Source organism: Biomphalaria glabrata, chromosome 5 (assembly GCF_947242115.1).
Source record: "Biomphalaria glabrata chromosome 5, xgBioGlab47.1, whole genome shotgun sequence".
NCBI classification, from domain to species: domain Eukaryota; kingdom Metazoa; phylum Mollusca; class Gastropoda; family Planorbidae; genus Biomphalaria; species Biomphalaria glabrata.
In genome coordinates, this window is record NC_074715.1 from 20974840 (window position 1) to 20993480 (window position 18641).

The 18641-nt window shown below is 36.3% G+C and overlaps 2 protein-coding genes across 4 annotated transcripts in view; one reads left to right on the forward strand and one right to left on the reverse strand.

Annotated features, from left to right (window-relative positions):
• LOC106052191 (probable dimethyladenosine transferase) overlaps positions 1–18641 on the reverse strand; it is a 21738-nt gene continuing 3097 nt past the window's right edge. For both annotated transcript variants that reach the window (XM_056030987.1, XM_056030985.1), the window contains exons 2-13: positions 7434–7524; positions 4185–4258; positions 3975–4061; positions 3494–3555; positions 2800–2893; positions 1818–1867; positions 1391–1514; positions 1107–1199; positions 739–803; positions 562–625; positions 366–472; positions 1–143 (exon numbers count right to left, since the gene is read on the reverse strand). In XM_056030987.1, coding sequence (XP_055886962.1) covers positions 101–143; positions 366–472; positions 562–625; positions 739–803; positions 1107–1199; positions 1391–1514; positions 1818–1867; positions 2800–2893; positions 3494–3555; positions 3975–4061; positions 4185–4258; positions 7434–7503 — 933 coding nt within the window. In that variant the 5' untranslated portion in view covers positions 7504–7524 and the 3' untranslated portion in view covers positions 1–100. The remainder of the gene's footprint in view (positions 144–365; positions 473–561; positions 626–738; positions 804–1106; positions 1200–1390; positions 1515–1817; positions 1868–2799; positions 2894–3493; positions 3556–3974; positions 4062–4184; positions 4259–7433; positions 7525–18641) is intronic.
• LOC106070648 (acid sphingomyelinase-like phosphodiesterase 3b) overlaps positions 7968–18641 on the forward strand; it is a 25775-nt gene continuing 15101 nt past the window's right edge. Inside the window, exon 1 of one of the 2 annotated variants that reach the window (XM_056030984.1) lies at positions 7968–8285. Coding sequence is in view for 1 of the 2 variants with exons in the window: in XM_056030983.1 (XP_055886958.1) it covers positions 11330–11411 (82 nt within the window). In the remaining variant the exon portion in view is untranslated. Of the gene's footprint in view, positions 8286–11252; positions 11412–18641 lie in introns of those variants that run through there. The other variant, XM_056030983.1, reaches the window with a different exon arrangement.

An 18641-nucleotide genomic window follows, 5' to 3' on the forward strand; every position in this document is an offset into this window, starting at 1 on the left:
TTAAATTTTTCAAAACATTTATTAAGCATGAAAATGTTTTGTTTACAGCGAAAGTAATTCTATAAATAGGCAAAATATATAATATATACAACATGGTGTATTAAACAAAATGGAAGCCAGCTGAATTGAACATATTCAACAACCTGAAACACAGAAAAATGAAATGTCAGTGTCATGATAAACAAATAACAAACATGCTCAAACTATAGAGACAACTTTTGGAATGCTATAACTGTCTACACGTTTTATTACCATGAATACCCACGACAGTGATGCTACAAAAACATACAATTAGTCGCACAATTCATGGATTGTCTGGACATTATTATTATTAGGATAATTGTTCCTGTTTACAGATTACTCACTCAATAAAATCATCTATAGACATAGATCTGGCTCTTTTCTCCTCGAAGCCATTTTTCTGTAGAAGGTCTGTTACTATTTCTTTCACATTTAGATCATCAGGTACTGTCTAAAAATGATTAAAAAAAAAATTGGCCATTGTTGTCTTTTTGTTGGAAATGAGAGGAAAAAATTGTATTAGAAAAGAAACCGACTTACAATATTTTTGAAAGAACAGGATACTCTGTAATTCTTTTCCAAAACAGCCAAAACTTTGGTAAACCTGATGACAGAAATAAGAAGTTAATTTATTTCAATTACCAGATGAACAGTTTGACTAATAATAGGATTAAGATAATACATAGGAAGACAAGATCAAAACTTAAAGAAACTCACCTGAATGATGCACCAATTGTTTTGTTTTTTCTTGAGAAACAAATCCTCAATAAACCATCCCACTCCTTAAAAAAAAAGCATTATACAATTATGGCATTGTTAGCATCAAGTGGTCAACTCAGTACTATATAGTTTATTTGGTATAATCTTAAGTTGGGTCGTCATGAGATCATGTCAAGTCAAAAAAAAAAAAACCCAATAAAGACAAACTTTAATGCTTAATAAATTGGTGGTGAAAACATAACGACTAGTGTAGACCAAACATCCCAGCTATTCAGAGTATTATATGTTACCCCAAACATCTCAGCTATTCAGAGTATTATATATTACCCCGATTGATTTTAATTATCAGCAAAAATAGAACTTACTTTGAAATTAATTGGAGGTGGAGGGTTTCTTGGTTCAATTCTGACAACACTGGACTCCACTTTTGGGGGTGGGCGAAAGTTATTTTTGCCAACCTGTCATTGAAGCACATAATTATTATATAAAATAATATGGATTTCACCTCCTCGTCCTCTTTTCCAATTAGTAAAATATGTACTATAAAATTGAAATATCTTAAATATAACAAGGTAATCTATCCTATTGAAAACATTCATATATTTTTGTAGAACTGCAGCAAAATGAATGTTAACTTTGTACTACTGACTTTGATCAAGTGGTCCACTCTGGCCAAGAGCTGAGTATTTACAGAGAGACGACAATACAACTTGTCCCCTGGCTGGGCCACCAGCCTCTGTGCAAACTCTCTTTGGAACATCAAGATAGCACATCTAGGGAATCAAAAAATGTAATCTATTCATAACTTGCTAGAAAGAAAAAACAAGTTAGTCATGACAGAATCACTGTTTTTAACAAATTGTTTTAATAAAAATGTAACTTTGGTAAAAAATCTTTTGATGGATCTGCTAATAATTACAACTGAGTAAATTAAAACAGTCTTTTTTTTTGGTCATGACTTTCAACAAAACAGCTCAGAAAAGATGAACCTTTAAAAGTTCATTAACTTTAACATAGCATTGTTAAATAAAAAAAGTATGATTTGATCTACTGCTGTATGAACTTCAATTATTTACCTAAAAAATGGTCTGTGCAGGAGAAGCTTGAATACAAATGGGGATGAAATCTGTAAAATGATGAGATAATTTTTAGATTCAACCATAGTTCATATACCTAGACAAATCTGTATGCATCAGCTGGAGTCTAGAAAAACAGTAACAGTAACCATAAAATGCTTTCAAGGAAGATATTTCAATAAAATGATGGAGGATGCTCCTGAAGCTTATAATGGTACCGTTAGCATTGCTGAAAGTAAAAGTACAAACTTGCATTTTGCAGATGACTAAGATGGTGAGTGGGGACAGAGGAATGACCAAATCACTAATCAACTGCCCAGTCCAGAGTAGTACTTGTGAAGCTAAAAAAAAATACAAATTTGGAAAGATAAAGGCATAGTCCTTGGCATGAAAATCAGACAGATGCACTCCTTGGTTATGGTGACTTTAAAAAAACAACAACTTGCAATTCATGGACTGCAGAACTAGACAAGATTCTAGCCATAGAATTGAGGTGCTACAGAAGATTCTAGTTATTACCTACAAACACCACACCACCAATTAAGAAACCCAAAACAGGATCACAATGGCAATAAGGCCCTATTATGACCTTCTGACCACTGTCAAAAAAGTGCAAACTAGGATTTTAATTCTATATTCCAAGATTCACTTCACATGGCTCACTAAAACCTTCCTACAGGGAACAGTACTTGAGGAAAGAAAGGTGATGAAGACAAAAGAAACTATGGTCAGACAAATCATGAATGGTGCCCCAATGGTCCAAAAGACTAAAGGAGAGGAAACATTCTATGGCTTCCAGTTGTGAAACATGAGATGAAAACCTGGGCATCAGCTACGGTCAGACAGATGTCGCCTACTCAGTAGTAAGGACAAACAGCACAGCTGATGTATTCAACAGAAAATTTGCTTTTACAATCTACTTCTAAGTACTATACATAACGTGACAGCACCAAAGACAGGAAATAACTTATTGTCAATCTACCTGGTAGGGTAAGTTAGCAACGCACACATCAAAGAAAGGTAACTCTGTCTTTAAAACATCTCCAACCATGACTTGTAATTTGGAAGCTTCTGGTCTAAAACATTCACAAATAAAAAAAAATATTCATACAGTTTAACATAAAAGAAAAAAAAACATGAGAGTGTTGTTAGTATATTATAAGAAAGACTTGATCACAGGTTTCTTAATGGCTTTTAAGACTTGATTAGAGCTGGATGATCACACATGCTTAAATCTATAGAATGAAAAATACCCAGATCTGGGCACTGATCCATATCTCTTACCATACTTTTTGGGCACTGATTCATATCTCTTACCATACTAGTAAAGTTCAAGTTTCCCACTGAGACCTCAAAGTTTATAAGGTATGTTTAAGTCCCAAAAGTGACTTGAGTTTTACTTGTGTGTTGTGTCTGGTGAAGATATTGATCAACATCATATACTTTGCTCAACAAATGTCAGGAACACATTCAAGTTGGGTGGAACATCCATCTTCTTAACAACTGAAAGCCAAGACTTGAGCTAGGACTTTTGGCTGAGGAATTAAGTGCTCTACCACTTAGTCCTCATTTCTCTTTTATTTAATGTCACAATAACAAGAATGTCATGAATGACATGTATATATGTGTATATACCTATGTAATGTTTGAATAAAACAAAATGTTAATGTACGTACGATCCTTGTACTCTTTTATGTAATTCTGCAACCATCCGAGGATCAACTTCACAAGCAATGACCTAAATTAAAAAGAGAGAAGCATTAAATGTTTTAGTTTATTAGTTGTAATAATATTGCGAAGAGTATATCCTTTATTGTTGAAGCTGTAAATGTGTATTAAACCTCAACTGGACAAGACTGAAAGGATTAAGTGTTAACTCAATGTACTATGTTAAATATTTGTATAGGATTCTATGTAACCCATGACGACTGACTTTTGTAAGTTGTGTAAACAAATGATTTGTATTTACTTTGTTTTTTCCATGCATAAAATATTTTAAAAACACTGCTATTATAATAGGTGGGTGTTGCAGGTTTGTTAAATGGTTATCAAAGCTAATTATTAATCAACAGCTAATTACCAACTAGTGCAAATGATTATTCATACAATTAGAAAACTCTTTACTGTTTGAATACAATTAAAAATAAATGAAATTACTTTTTTTGCCTTTTCCAAGAGTTTAACAGTCATATTTCCTGTGCCAGGACCAACTTCCAGAACAACATCTGAAGGTCTAAGGGCTGCCTAAAAACAAGTTTTGAAAATAAAAGGTGTACATTCAAGCCCTTTTAAAAGTTTAAACAAAAAAAGTAAGTAGTGCTATGTTCTTAAAGATCAGTGTTATTTTTAAAATAATAGCATTTGTACCTTCTCAACCATGTTTGTAACTATCATAGGATTTTTTAAGATGTGTTGACCAATATCTGTTCTGAAGGATATTCCTGTAAATAAAATCATGCTTTTAATATTAGATATTTGTTTCATGTAAGTGCATGTAAGGTTGAAATAGTCTACTTCAGCCAACTGGAAATAGGTGAGAGTGTTCAAATTATTTAGTTTAAATATGTATAGTTCTATCCACCAGAAAACAAGAATACAAATGTACTAAAATCTACAAATTTAGATATATATCACTAGGCCTTGGAAGTCGAAGACATTAATTTTTATTCTGACTAAAACTTCAGACCATATTCTTTTAATCTTAGGCCTTATATAATCTAGGACTTATTAGCATAAAAATGATTTCACATTGTACAATAGACATAGTGACATGATAGTCATATTTATAATTTAACTTTATTATTTATAACTTAATAGCTAGATATGACCAGCGGCCTGCAGGTCTTAGTTTGGGTATTACTAATCTAGTGGATTGGGTTTAGATTTATGTTAAACATGGTGAATGTTCCCTTTCTTTTTACTTTACCATGAAAATAAAATTAGTGTGTGAAAATGGGTTTACCAGTTTAAAAACATATTCATACGAAATATACATAAAATACTGTGAAAACAGCATTATCCGATTTGTTGAAAAATTTTTTTCTTTAATAGAGATATATTTAGTAATTTTTTTATTTTTAGGACCCCAGATTGGCTGAGAGGCATTAAACATACACTACTATCTCCGCCATGATCAATGGAACATTTATAATTTCAAGTTTTACCAGAATCGCTCAAACAGTTTTTAATGTCCATGCTGGACATACATAGATAAACCTTACAAACAATAATATATATTAATAATAATAGTTCTATCTATATATCTAGATTCTATCTTTCTATAATCTATATCTATGTCTTTTTCTAGATTGACTAGACTGTCACTAGACTGACTAGACCTATAAATTATATCTATAATATTATAATTATATTATTTAATAATATTAATTTTATTAAAATAGAGTACAATGGCTAGATATATCTATATCTAAATACTAATACTTTGACATTATCATTAGACTGTGCTATGTCATTAAAGTCAATCACTGGATTTGACTTACAATTTTATTATTGCAAGAGATGAAGAGTGTCAACACTGACAACAGACTAAACAGTCGTGACAACTATAAAGACAGTAAATTGCCTGATAGTACATGTGTCTGGCTTTACTTCTAACAATTTTTAAAACAATCTATCACCAACATCGAGTACTAATTTAAAAAAAAAAAAAAACTATGACCACTATGAAGATTTCCAGTTTTTCAGATATTTTATACAAGAAATTGTGTTTCATTATTAAATAAATGCATAATCTTGTAGCAAATATAATTATCTATAGAGCTAGATAGTTTTTAAAGAGTTTTCATCATGCAAGTTTTTTAAGAAAGCATTTTTGTAATTGAAATAAAATTGGGTTGTCCCAACAATGTCACCATTTTGTTCACACCACTATGACATTTAATTCAGGTCATGACCTCATAATTTCTTAATTTCCTTCAATATTTACACCCTAAACTAGTAAAAATGATAAATACTAATGAAATTAGCTTTGTGAGCTACAAATTTACTTCTACCAGATTCTAATACTGGAGATATATATGCTATTAAATTAGATTAGATTAGATCTATCTCTTTTACCTTATATATTACAGACGTTACTTTAAAAAATTTAAGTTACTTTACTATATTATATTACTAGTTAAGAGTCTAGTGTACCCAGTCCCAGTTAGAAACTTAATTAGTTAACAAGTTAAGGTTAAGCAGTTAAGCCATCAAGTTACGGCTAAGGCTAAGGTAAAACTAACAGTATGAGCAACTATTAAAGGGAAACTGCGATGGTTTTTCAAATTTGAAGTTATTGACATATTTAAATTCTGCCTAAAAAGTTGTAAAAGTAAACATTTTACCACTTCCCTCAACAATTCTGAAAGCAAATCTAGATCTAACCAATCATATCACTTCATTCTTACAGTAGTTGTTAGGCTAGTGACAGCTGTTTTTAGCCTACGCAAATCGCCCCAGTCCAGCGCTAGACGAGCGGTCAACCGTGACCAGTGACAGTACACGCCAGTTCGGCAACGACCTGTGTGTAAATATTACGCACGCAAGTCACGGCGATTGTAATCAACCTGAGCGGTCAAGCGGCGTTCCATCCGGTTCTGGAAGGCCAGAAGAGACCCTAAAATTAAGGCCTATATAAGAGCAAGTGTATTTGAGTCAAGACACTTCACGTTACCTCGCAATGTGACCAGTAGGAGGCGAAGTTAGAAACAGCACGGTGTGTGAAGTCAGGCGGAGCAAGGCTAGGTTTTTGGACAGTTAGTGTAATATTGTTGCCAACTGTACAGTGTTGTAATGTATTTGAAATTAAATTGCTACTGTTACTTTAAAGCCCTGAGTTGTGAGGTTCTTTAAGTTCGTGGTGGTGTATTGTGAAGTTTGAAGAGAGCCTGGACAGTGAGGTTCATAACAATATATAATATAAATAGATGTAAAAGCATTAGTATAAAACCAACTCGAGGAAAACAAAAGTAGCATTTTCATCTAGACCCCTCCTTGTCTCAAAAAGTAAATAGATGTGACTAATTCTAACAAAGTGGTCAGTGTAAGGCTAGCCTAGACTACGAATAGTCGGTCATAACTGTATGGTTTTCCGCTAGATTTACTAGATACAGTAGAGATTTTTTATTTATTAAATTTTATGTGTGAAGTCAAATAGAAACCCAGTGAAAATCTGACTGTTTTGGATTCACATTATATTCATTATAAAAATTACATCAGAAAAACATCAATTACTAGAGTCTAGAGGTAAGTTATTGAAAATAAAATAAAAATAATAATATAGATGATCTATTAATTTTCTGTAAATCAAAACTGACAAAACACACAAGTGACACATCACACACTCACTGTGTGTGAGTGTGTGAGTAACTTCACTCTTAGTTACACTAGTCTAGGGAGTCTAGTCACTAGTTACAGTTACAGTATTGAGTTGAGATACTTACTATTGATATTGTATTACTATTAGTATTACTATAAATTATTAAATCTGATATCAGTATGTGAGTATCAGATATGTCATGACATATTAATCATGATATGAATTCACTCATAATCATAATGATATTGTCATTGAGTCTGAGATATTGAAATGAGGCAAGAAAATGGAAAAATCACCTTGTCGTTGTTGCACCTGTGCAACATTTTGATGAATTCGTGACTTTTTTTGTACTTTCTCTTTGGGCATCTTGATAAATTTTAGATATATCTATACAGGAATAGATGTAATTGTAAGCAAATCTTAGATCTAATCGTCACAAAAATTGGAAAACAAAACTAAACTAGCATGTTTTAATAATTATCAATTATTTTGTACAGTAACAAGGGAGGTAGCTCTGAATTTGAAAAAAAAAATAAATAAAAAGTACAGAGTATATATAATTGCTTTAGACCAGTGATTTAAAAAATAACTTTTCTAAAATAAATCAAAATCTAATAAATAATGAATATGATAATTAATTGAAAATCAAATTAAAGATAATTATTCAATTATAAATATTTTTTTTTATTTTCACAGAAAACTTCACCAGGGGCGTAACTAGCAGTGGTGTGCCACTAGGTGGTGAGTGTGGTGACATGATAGTCAGATGGATGGCTGCCTGGTCGTGCGGTTTGCGCGCTGGACTGTCGTTTTGGATTTATCGATGGTCCCGGGTTCAACCCCTGCCCACTTCCATCCCCCGTCGTCCAGCGGGAGGTTTGGACTAGGAAGTAACTATCTTCAACTCTGAAGGAACATCCGAAACATGTAAAACAAACAAAACATACACTGATGATGCAGAGGCAGGGAGCAGTAGTGGTGTAGTTAAGTTGTATTGGATGTTACACTAACTTTGACGCCTGGCAGCATCGCAGAGCTCAAGAAGGAGATGTGGCTGCGGTGTGACTTATTGTCATACACACTAATGTGGCAGCAACAGACAGGGATGTAATTTAATACTTTTACAGATTCTGCCACCATCATTGAGGGTAAGCAAAAAACTTCATATTGGAAAATTATTTTCGACCTGGTGACGTATTACATTTACTTACTGTCGCCACAGTTCTATAACCAAAAAAAGTTTTGTGCTAACTTCAATCTCAGGTTTCAAAATAATGAAAAGAAGAACACAATTAAATTCATGCATTTGTGCTGAAAATTGTATTCATATATCTCTGAAAGTTAAAAAATTACAGCCTTTTTAACAGAAAAAAGTACTTTTTCTGTCTTTTTTTTTGACACGTGGTGCCTCGGAATGAACTGTAAAATATTTTCTTTGACTTCTATGTATAATTTAAAGGTAAAGTCAGTAACAAAAGATAATCAAGCATATCTGTTTAAAATTGTATTCAATTATCTCTTACGGTTCAAAAGTTAGTCTTTGAAATGTGAAAAAGTACTTCTTCGAAGATCGTTTCTTTTTTACAAGTAACCTCACTTTAAAAATTAATAAGAAAATTTCGTCAAAGTCTAGCCGTTGTTTGAAAGTAAAATAAATATCAGGACATAATCATCCATTTCTGGTGAAATATTCATGCAAATAACTCAAATAGTTTATAAGTTACAGGTTTTTTATTGCAAATTTTCCTTTTTCGGTCACTATTTTTTTTTTGAAATATAGGCAAAATTTTCGACACTAAATTGCTATAACCTCTGTTCTAATGAACTTATAAACATAAATGAGGTATCAATAAACCCAGTTTAAAGAGCTCTATCTAACTATATTAGTTTCATTACAATATATTGAGTTTGAAATTTTTATCAAAGTACCTACATTTTAATTTCCGACACTCTTGTCGCGGACCACATCAAGAAAAAACAATAAACCATTTTTATTAGAAACCAGTGAATCTAGTACTTGCATTAATTCATGAAAAGTTTATCCAAAATCAACTTTTAAATATCCAGTTGCATAAATGAGATGCCAATTAAAGATGAATCCTTAACCTAAGGCTAAATTATGAGTAAATCTAGAATTCTAGACGTTCGTCCTTGAGACGATTACGTAGCATTGGTTTCGCCCGATTCATCCCTGAAAAGGTGTGTCCTCAGAAATAAATGCTTGTAATTAGTGTGATCATCAGTTAACGCCTGTTATCGGAGATTTAGAAAAGTTTCTGCAAGTAACACAGAGTGAATCTCTAGAAATGTATCAAGCAGCGATGTCTAGCTTCGTTAAGTCAACCAGTTCCAGTTGCATCTCTCGGCACTTGATACATTGGCCGAATCAGGCCGAAGATGGATTTTCGAAACGACTAGCAATGTTCAATCTGAACATGATCATCATCACATGGAAATAGATTTTCTTGGTATTAATTGGTATTTATGGAAGTCATGTGTCAAAATTGAGAAGAGACTAAATGTGGCACAACAAAAATGGCTGAGACGGATTTTGGGAGTAAGTTACACAGATCGGGTCAAACAAGGAAATCCTATGCCGAACTGGGAGTCGAACACTTAGTGAGGTTGTGACAGAGCGTGGCATGAGGTTTGCGGGACATGTTCTTCGACAAAATGAACTACGCATACCAAGAGTTGCGATGACATGGAGGCCAATACGAGGAAAGCGCAAACAGGGACGTCCTCGTATAACTTGGCGTCACACCTTCATGGAGGACCTCAGAACAGTGGACACCAGGTGGGAGGAGGCTTCAGACATTGCCAATGACAGATCTTTATGGATACAGCTTACCGCCCAATGCGCCGAACGGCTCGGGAGGACCTAAGTCTAAATAAGTAAGGTATTAATTAAATGTACGAAGCCTCAGAGGTTCATCGGTTCCATTTGATTCAACAACACTCTTGCTGTCAACCATACTTATGGCAACATTACTCATCTTTCAGAAGCAAGAGGAAGATTCTTTGTGATGGTTGAAACTTCTTTGACATGCATTTTCTAGTGGTGTTTATAAGAGAAACGAGGCCTTGTAATCACAACAAATTTCCGTAAGGATCAATAAAGCAGTCTTAGTCTTAGAAGCAATATGAAACATTTCGACATTTGCTTTGTCTGTTTTGAATCGTTCACTGTGATTGTCATGAGAAAAGTTGACAACTTCAACGGCATTCTTCTTTTCAGGTCAGGTCATAGTTCTTCTATCATTGGTACCAACCTTTTTTTTTTTTTTTACGCATTCGAAGTCGCAAAAGGGCTTCATGTAGCTACTTACAATCTGAACAACTCTGTAGCTAACTTACAGTAGATTTATTGTCTGTAGCTAACTTACAGTAGATTTATTTTCTTGTCTCTTTTTTGGGTAAATGTTCTCATCAGTCCTCCACATTCTACATGTAATCTAACAATCACATATCAAACCAAGAGTGCCGCCTTATTTTTTGATGTGTTTGGTTTCATAAAGCTGTTCAATGTTATCTTCTTTAAAAACAAAAAGTCACTATTTATTTTTAAAAAATGTCGGATTATTATCGGTACCAATCCATTTATCCTAACGTAGAGAAAAATATTCTTTTTTAAAAACGTATTTTTTTTTGGTCGAGAGGGGATTTTCTACACTTGGTGCCGACGTTTCGGCGGGCCGGATGGAGCCCCGTGGTGGGCCGGATGTGGCCCGCGGGCCGTATTGTGGGTATCACTGCTTTAGACTTTTTACCTTTGACTATATGAATTATTTCCCCATTAGTTCTTTCTAGATCTAAGCCTACATATTTAAAACAAGAGAAACATCGTATTTATTATGTTTAATTATCTACAAAAGCAAGTTAGGTGCCATGCAGTGCAACTGAAAATTACACACAAACAGAGATTCAATAGTGCTTAAAAACGGAAAGAAGTATAATCTATTGATAAGTCGGCTTTAAAAAATAACATTTTGAATTTTTTTTTCCTCACAACCAATTTGGGCCCCTATTGGTTGTGGGCCCGTGTGCCATGATTGCTACGCCACTGCTGTAACACATCACACGACGTTAGACCAGGATCACTCTACTCTAACACAAGTTCGGCTCAAGTATAAAAGAAAAAAAAAAGTCCTGCTTTCAGAGCCTAGCGCGCAAGACACACCTGGTGTTAGCGATGGATAAGTTGTTTGCGATTCTTTCCTGCTGTGTCGTTCTCTTTGTGATTAGTGGCGTTAGTTTTGGTCAAAGCGATGTTGGTAAGAGGCACTTTATAAAATTGATAGATCCTAGACATCTCCTCTAGTTAGTGATATAGAAGTACAACTTCATTTCTTCTCTTTTACTGTTCATTCAATGCAGGTTTGACAATCCAAATGTATGATTTTATTAGCAATGCTGTCACTCGACATAATTCTGATGTTTTATACCTTCATCTGACAAAACACACACATTTGAGTCTTTTTTAGCGGCCCCCGAAAGGGGAAAAGACGCTATTAGTTTTGTGTGAAATGTCTGTCCGTCCGTCCCGTTTAGATCTCGTAAACTAGAAAAGATATTGAAAATCCGACATCACAATATTTTAGACCATTCAAAGTTCTGATGCAACGGCAATTTTTTGTTCCTGAAAGCGAAAATTCTAATTTTTAAAATCAGTTATGCAAGCAGTTTTTTTAAAGAGAAAAAGCTAATTAGTATGCATTGGAGGTTGAACCTAATTTAAAACGAAAAGTAATCTTATAAATTTCATTTTCATAAAACTTTATTATAATGGTAGATCTTGAAGGATTGGAAATAGAGACTGAGCCTTTTCAAAACAATTACATTATTTATAAGACTTCAGTTAGTCCAGGAGAGGCGCGGTAGCTGAGCGTTAAAGCGATTGGCTCCCGAACCGAGGGTCCCGGGTTCGAATCCTGGTGAAGACTGGGATTTTCAACTTTAGAATCCTTGGGCGCCTCTGAGTATACCCAGCTCTAATGGGTACCTGACATTAGTTGGGGTTAGTTAAGTAAAGGCGGTTGGTCGTTGTGCTGGCTACATGACACCCTCGTTAACAGTAGGCCACTAAAACAGATGAACTTTACATCATCTGCCCTATAGACCACAAGGTCTGAAAGGGGAACTAGTTAGGCCAGGTTCACATCTAACTTTGCATTCACTTGCACCTATCCTTTGATCTGCTGCACCGTTGGGGCACTACACAAGATCTGTCAACCTTCTTTCTCCATTCTTATCTCTCATTTGTCTTTGATATAATTTCATTTGGATGTTCTTTCTGAAAATATTGAAGCCTGGGTGGACCACTTCGGGGGCCGATTTTGAGTTTGTGTTTCCACACAAACTGTCTTTGTAACCTTGTTACATTTGCAATCGCCAATTCTAAGTTATATTACTTTTGCCTAATCTGCCTAATCTGTCGTAGGCCTATCTTTAAATGTTAAGAGGACGCCTCCTTCCACGTGTTATTGAGTCGATGAGTTGAGGGAGTGAAAAGGAATGAATGAATGTATGTAAAAACATGTTTCTTCTTCTTCTTCATTCTCATTGTTATGTTGGAGTGTTCAGATGACTAGACCAATATATGAGATTAACTGCGCAGTGGTTTCCAAATCAGGGAGCTCTCCATATAGTTTTAAAAACATGTTGAGTAACCAGAAGCGTATTGGATCAATCATGTAAATAGATCAAAGACATCTATAGATTTTTTTCAATTCAATGATGTGTTTTACATCAAATATTGAAAGACATTCGTGACTTCTTAACAAACTGAATATTTTTAGACAAAACAAACGCACACGTTTAATCTTTGTTAAAGACTTTGTGTCACTTGTAATTTTAGACCCAACAAACACACGTGTTCAATCTTTGTTAAAGAGTTTATGTCACTTGTGGTTCAGAAATGTTTCTCGGCACTAGGAATTGAGTGTAAACTTTCAGAGTTAAGAATTAATAGGCTAATAAGAAAACAAAATAGAACCTTTGTTATGGAGCAGTGGCGTAGATAGGAAGTTGCCATCATTTGGGGGCCCGGAGGGGGGCTTGACATTTTTTGAGGCCCCTGCGTAATATTTAATGTAAAAAAAAACAATTTCGAACACTCATTTGGGGGACCCCTCAACTGGGGGCCTGGGGGGGATTTTCAAATTCTCCCCCCCCCTCCTTCCCCACCCTAACTACGCCACTGTTATGGAGTGTGTGTGTGTTTGTATGGTGACTGTGGGAAGATATTGGCGATTGGTTGTGGGAAGCGTAGTCGAGAGGCTAAGTAGGTACCGTACGCTTGAACTTGGCTTGGTTTGGCTACCTATGAAGGGGGCTCGAGGTTCGAGTTGTGTTTACTGAGCGCCTAAAGGCAGCACGGAAAAACCTGCTCACAGATACATTCTCCCCCCCCCCCCCCAACTGGTCCACGAAAGAGATTGGACCATAGCACTCTGAGCATGCTATAAGCATGAAAGTAGCGCTATATAAAAGCCATAATAATAATATGTCGTCATTGGTTTTAGTTAAAACAAACGAATCCAGAACGGGAGATTGAAAGGTTGTGTTATTGTAATGAGTTAGATTTTGCTAAAAAATATGACTTAAGTCTAGTAGATTTATTTTATCTCATATCAACTTGATTTTGTCAATAAAAAGTATATACAAGTTATATTTAGTATTGTTCGCAATGAAGTTATATTCACAATTTTAAAGTTTTATTAGTTAAGATCTATTACGCCCACATCGGTTTAGTTTCTACCAGCAGTGTGGTACCACCAGTCAACGACCGTCAATAACACCTTTATATCTAGTGCCCAATGGAATCAAGCTCCTAGATTTCTGAGAGGAGGATTAAAAAGCTAAAATGTCTTTGTGATACCCGTCTTTTATTCGGCGGTCACTCGCGGAAGTGAGGACTGGACCAGAGGACTCTGATCTGGAGCAGGGGGGGGGGAGGAGGACTCGGATAATGAATGGGCCTAGTTCTAGCCAATATCTGCTTGGGTTTCTCAGAAGGTGATTCCAAATAGCATTTTTTTCTAGGCCTGAGAAAAAGTGTTTGGGCTTTCCATTGGTCAAGATCTCAAAAGGCGCGGCCTCCATTTATGTAGATAATGAACACAACAATGCACGTAGTCTTTACTGAAAACTAACGTCTACCTTAACATAACTGAAAACCTTTACCGTAAGCTAACATACTACTAAAAATTGACTTCTACCCTTACAAATTCACTACTGAATACTTACTTCTATCCTAACGTAGTCACCAATGAAAGTGTTACGTCTGCCCTAACAAAGTCCCAAATAAAAAGTCTTACAGTCATCAATGAAAGTGTTACGTCTGCCCTAACATAGTCCCAAATAAAAAGTCTTACAGTCATCAATGAAAGTGTTACGTCTGCCCTAACATAGTCCCAAATAAAAAGTCTTACAGTCACCAATGAAAGTGTTACGTCTGCCCTAACATAGTCATCAATGAACGAATTCTACCCTAACTTCTATTTTTGTTTGTGTACAAAGCTTATATCAACTCACTCTGTCTGTCTGCATATCTGTCTGTTGGCCCTATATCTGTCTGGTACGAATTTTGTTAATGTTATTTCTCCCAAACCCATTCTCGGATCAAGTTGAAACTTTACAAAATTATTTATTGTACCTAACAAAAGATGAATCAATAAGAAAAAAAACCACCAAATTAATTAATTAATTACTGGTAATTAATTATTATGTTTGTTATTGGAAAAGGGGAATGCATGCTACTTATTGAGAAATGTATAGATATATAAATATATACGTGATAGTAGCCTACCTGTTAATGTGCTTTTTCGCGTTTTTATCCCACCTTTTATTTCTCAAATTCAAGTTGAATTTTTGCATGATTATTGACAGTCTATGACAATACACGAATCAATAAATTTTGTTTTATATATGCAGTAGAGCAATTTTATCGTTATTCTCCTTAGATAAGCTTTGTTATTTTATTTACAGATTTAAAAAAAAATATTTTGCTTGTTTTTCATGTTTTATTCTCTAGTTATCTCCCCTCACTCCTGCTTCGTCAAACATTTCCCCAATAAACTCGTCCTGTAATTTTGTCAACACACAAATTTGTCAACACTCAAACTGATGAGCTGATAGTCAATGGCAGCTATTTGTCACACACTAAAAACTGGGAAAGATGGGATGAAATAATTGCCCATCAGCTGGATAGAAAGATGCAGATAGAAGTGTGTTTACACCTCCACAGGTCTATACGACATGGCAACGAGCTATTGGTCTAAACGGCCACAGGTTGTGACTTGGAAGTTCAGTGTTGATGCCTCCTATATCGAATGATCTCGCTTCGGTTTCCTGTGCAGCGCCCCCCCCCCCCATCTTCCAGTAGTGTACCGTTTACGTATTCATCACCATCCTCATCATACTCATTTAGAGTGAGGGCTTGAGAGGCTTACATCCTCATCATACTCCATTAGAGTGAGGGCTTGAGAGGCTTACATCCTCATCATACTCCATTAGAGTGAGGGCTTGAGAGGCTTACATCCTCATCATACTCCATTAGAGTGAGGGCTTGAGAGGCTTACATCCTCATCATACTCCATTAGAGAGAGGGCTTGCAGAAGCCCTGGACAGAAACCCTGCTGTCTTACGTAGTGTATACAGGTCGCCATACAGTTCGAGAATTTTTGGTTTTCCCAGACCTGTCGAGACGGAGATCAGCAAGTCTGGGGCAGTCAAAAAGAATGTGAGACACGGTTTACTCTTCTTCCCCGCAGCGGGCGGCGGGGCACCGTGAATCGAAATTTGGCCATAGCCGCGAGAAATAATAGCCAACAGGACTGTGGCCTGTCCTGCACTGTGCTATAATAGCTTGCTCAGGCCTGGACAGCCTCCACCACGAGGAAGTGAGGTCAGGGCGCCTCATGCGCTCCAAGACTCCACGGGCTTTTGGGGACCTGTCCCAACACTCAAACCACTTTTCCATTTTTTTAAATTATGGAAAGAGCATGATGAAAACTTACAGCCTGTTCGGTGGGTGGTGTTTGCCCTCCAAGGTGGGCCAAGGAGTCTGCAATAGTGTTGCCAGTCACACCTATGTGACTCGGTACCACTGGCGGATCCAGAACTTTGGAGTGTGGGGGGGGGGGGCGATTTTTTTCCAAACCCTAACCCTAACGCCCAGTAAACCCTAACCCTATGCATAAACGTGCGTACAGCACACACACACACACACACACATATATATATATATATATATGTATATATATATGAGAATAAAAAAAGCAGGATTTCTCAATCTCCGGCGAAAAACAAAACAACTGGGGCAGCGCTATAAGGTTTCCTAGTGGGGCTCGGGGCGAAGCCCCGACGCTAAAGCGTTTTCTTGCATTCTTCAATGCAGAAACGCATTTTCTTGACATCTACTGTTCATTATTCATCAATAGAGTTCGGGGCGAAGCCCCGACGCCAAAAGCGTTTTCTTGACGCCAAACGCGTTTTCTTGCATTCTTCACTGCAGAAACATATTCTCCTGACATCTACAGCTCATTATTCATCAATAGAGTTCGGGGCTAAGCCCCGACGCCAAAAGCGTTTTCTTGACGCCAAAAGCGTTTTCAGGACGCCAAAAGCGTTTTCTTGACGCCAAAAGCGTTTTCTTGCATTCTTCACTGCAGAAACGTATTCTCTTGACATCTACTGCTCATTACGACGCCAAAAGCGTTTTCTTGACGCCAAAAGCGTTTTCTTGCATTCTTCACTGCAGAAACGTATTCTCCTGACATCTGCAGCTCATTATTCATCAATAGAGTTCGGGGCGAAGCCCCGACGTCAAAAAGCGTTTTTTTTCATTCTTCAATGCAGAAACGCATTATCCTGGCATCTACTGCTCATTATTCATCAATGGAATTCGGGGCAAAGCCCCGACGCCAAAACGTTTTTGCATTCTTTACTGCAGAAACGTATTCTCCTGACATCTACAGCTCATTATTCATCAGTGGGGTTCCGACGCCAAAAAATATTTCTTGCATTCTTCACAGAAGAAACGCACTCTCCTGACCAAAGGCTCATTATTCATACTATTAAAAAAGGACTTTTCAAATAATGTTGTACTTGAAAAGTATTCTAATATGAATGTATAGGCCCTAAATACATTGCAAATAAAACCGATTTTTTCCTTGAAAAGATAAGATAACCCACATATTTAGATTTTGGCTTTGACGATCGACGCCGAAAAAATAATATTCAATAAAATTGAAGTATAAATTGTGAGTTATAGTCCCAAATTTATTTAAATAGCAAAATATCAAATTAAGTAAAGGTTGGGAAAAGGGACTATGAAATAGTTGTTTGGGTTTAGAACTCATCTCAATCGTGACTCTTATACTGAAAAATTTCGTTTGAATTCTAACTTTCTTAAAATAATTATTATAAATTCATGTATAATTACATAAACTCTGTCTGGAAATGGGAGGGGCGGTAGAGTTAAAACGATTAATCTTCGCTCCTTTAATAATTTCTGTAAAGATTGCATTTGGCATTAAAGAATAGGGACTCAACTAATTTTGTTCACAAACTATGATTCTCCATAAAAATAGGACCGCCCCCCCCACTCAGAGGGCTAGAGTGGGGAGGGCAGTACATGCAATCGCCCTCCCCCCAACCCCACCGAATCGGCAAGATACCAGAAAGGGATTGACATAGTATACAATTTATATATTAATTGAATTAATGTTGTTCACAAACTATGATTTCTCCATAAAAGTAGGACCGCCCCCCCCCCCTACTCAAAGGGTTTAGGTGGGAAGGGCAGTAGAGGTATTCGCCCCCCCCCCAATCGGCAAACAGGGAACGACATAATATAAAGATCGGTTAAAATATCAATAACAAGTTTTAATCATATAGATATTTAATTGATTCTGTTAGCAAGCTGTGATTTCTAGAAATAAATTGGACCGCCCTCCCCACTCGAAAGTGTATGGGGGGGGCGGGATTGATACCATAGCTCCCTTCCGACCCCACCAAATCGGCCAACATACTAGAGGGGTGGGGCGAAATAATCTAAAAATAGGTTGAAATATAAATAATTAGTATATATTATTAATATAAGTAATAAATTCGTATACAAATTGTGTAAATTCTATACCTAAATTCGTCCGCCCCCCATGGGGGGGGTCGGCCGAGTGGGGGGGGCGATCGCCCCTACCGCCCCCCCCCTGGATCCGCAAGTGCTCGGTACCCACTGCATTATTACAGGGGTGCCATAGCGTTATGTTCTGTGAGGCCATGATGACAGTGTCGATATTGGGGGGGGGGGGGGCATATTCCAGGGCTTTGCAAAGCCTCTAGTACAGGTTTTGAGTCAGTGACCACAACAATCTGTGTGGCCCTCAAATGCCCCTCGCCGAGTTGAGTCATTGACTTTTAAGGCTTCACAGACTGCCATGGCCGCATCAAAACTGAGTCAGAGCCAAGAAACTCAATGTAGGCTCCATAGGCTCTTCCAT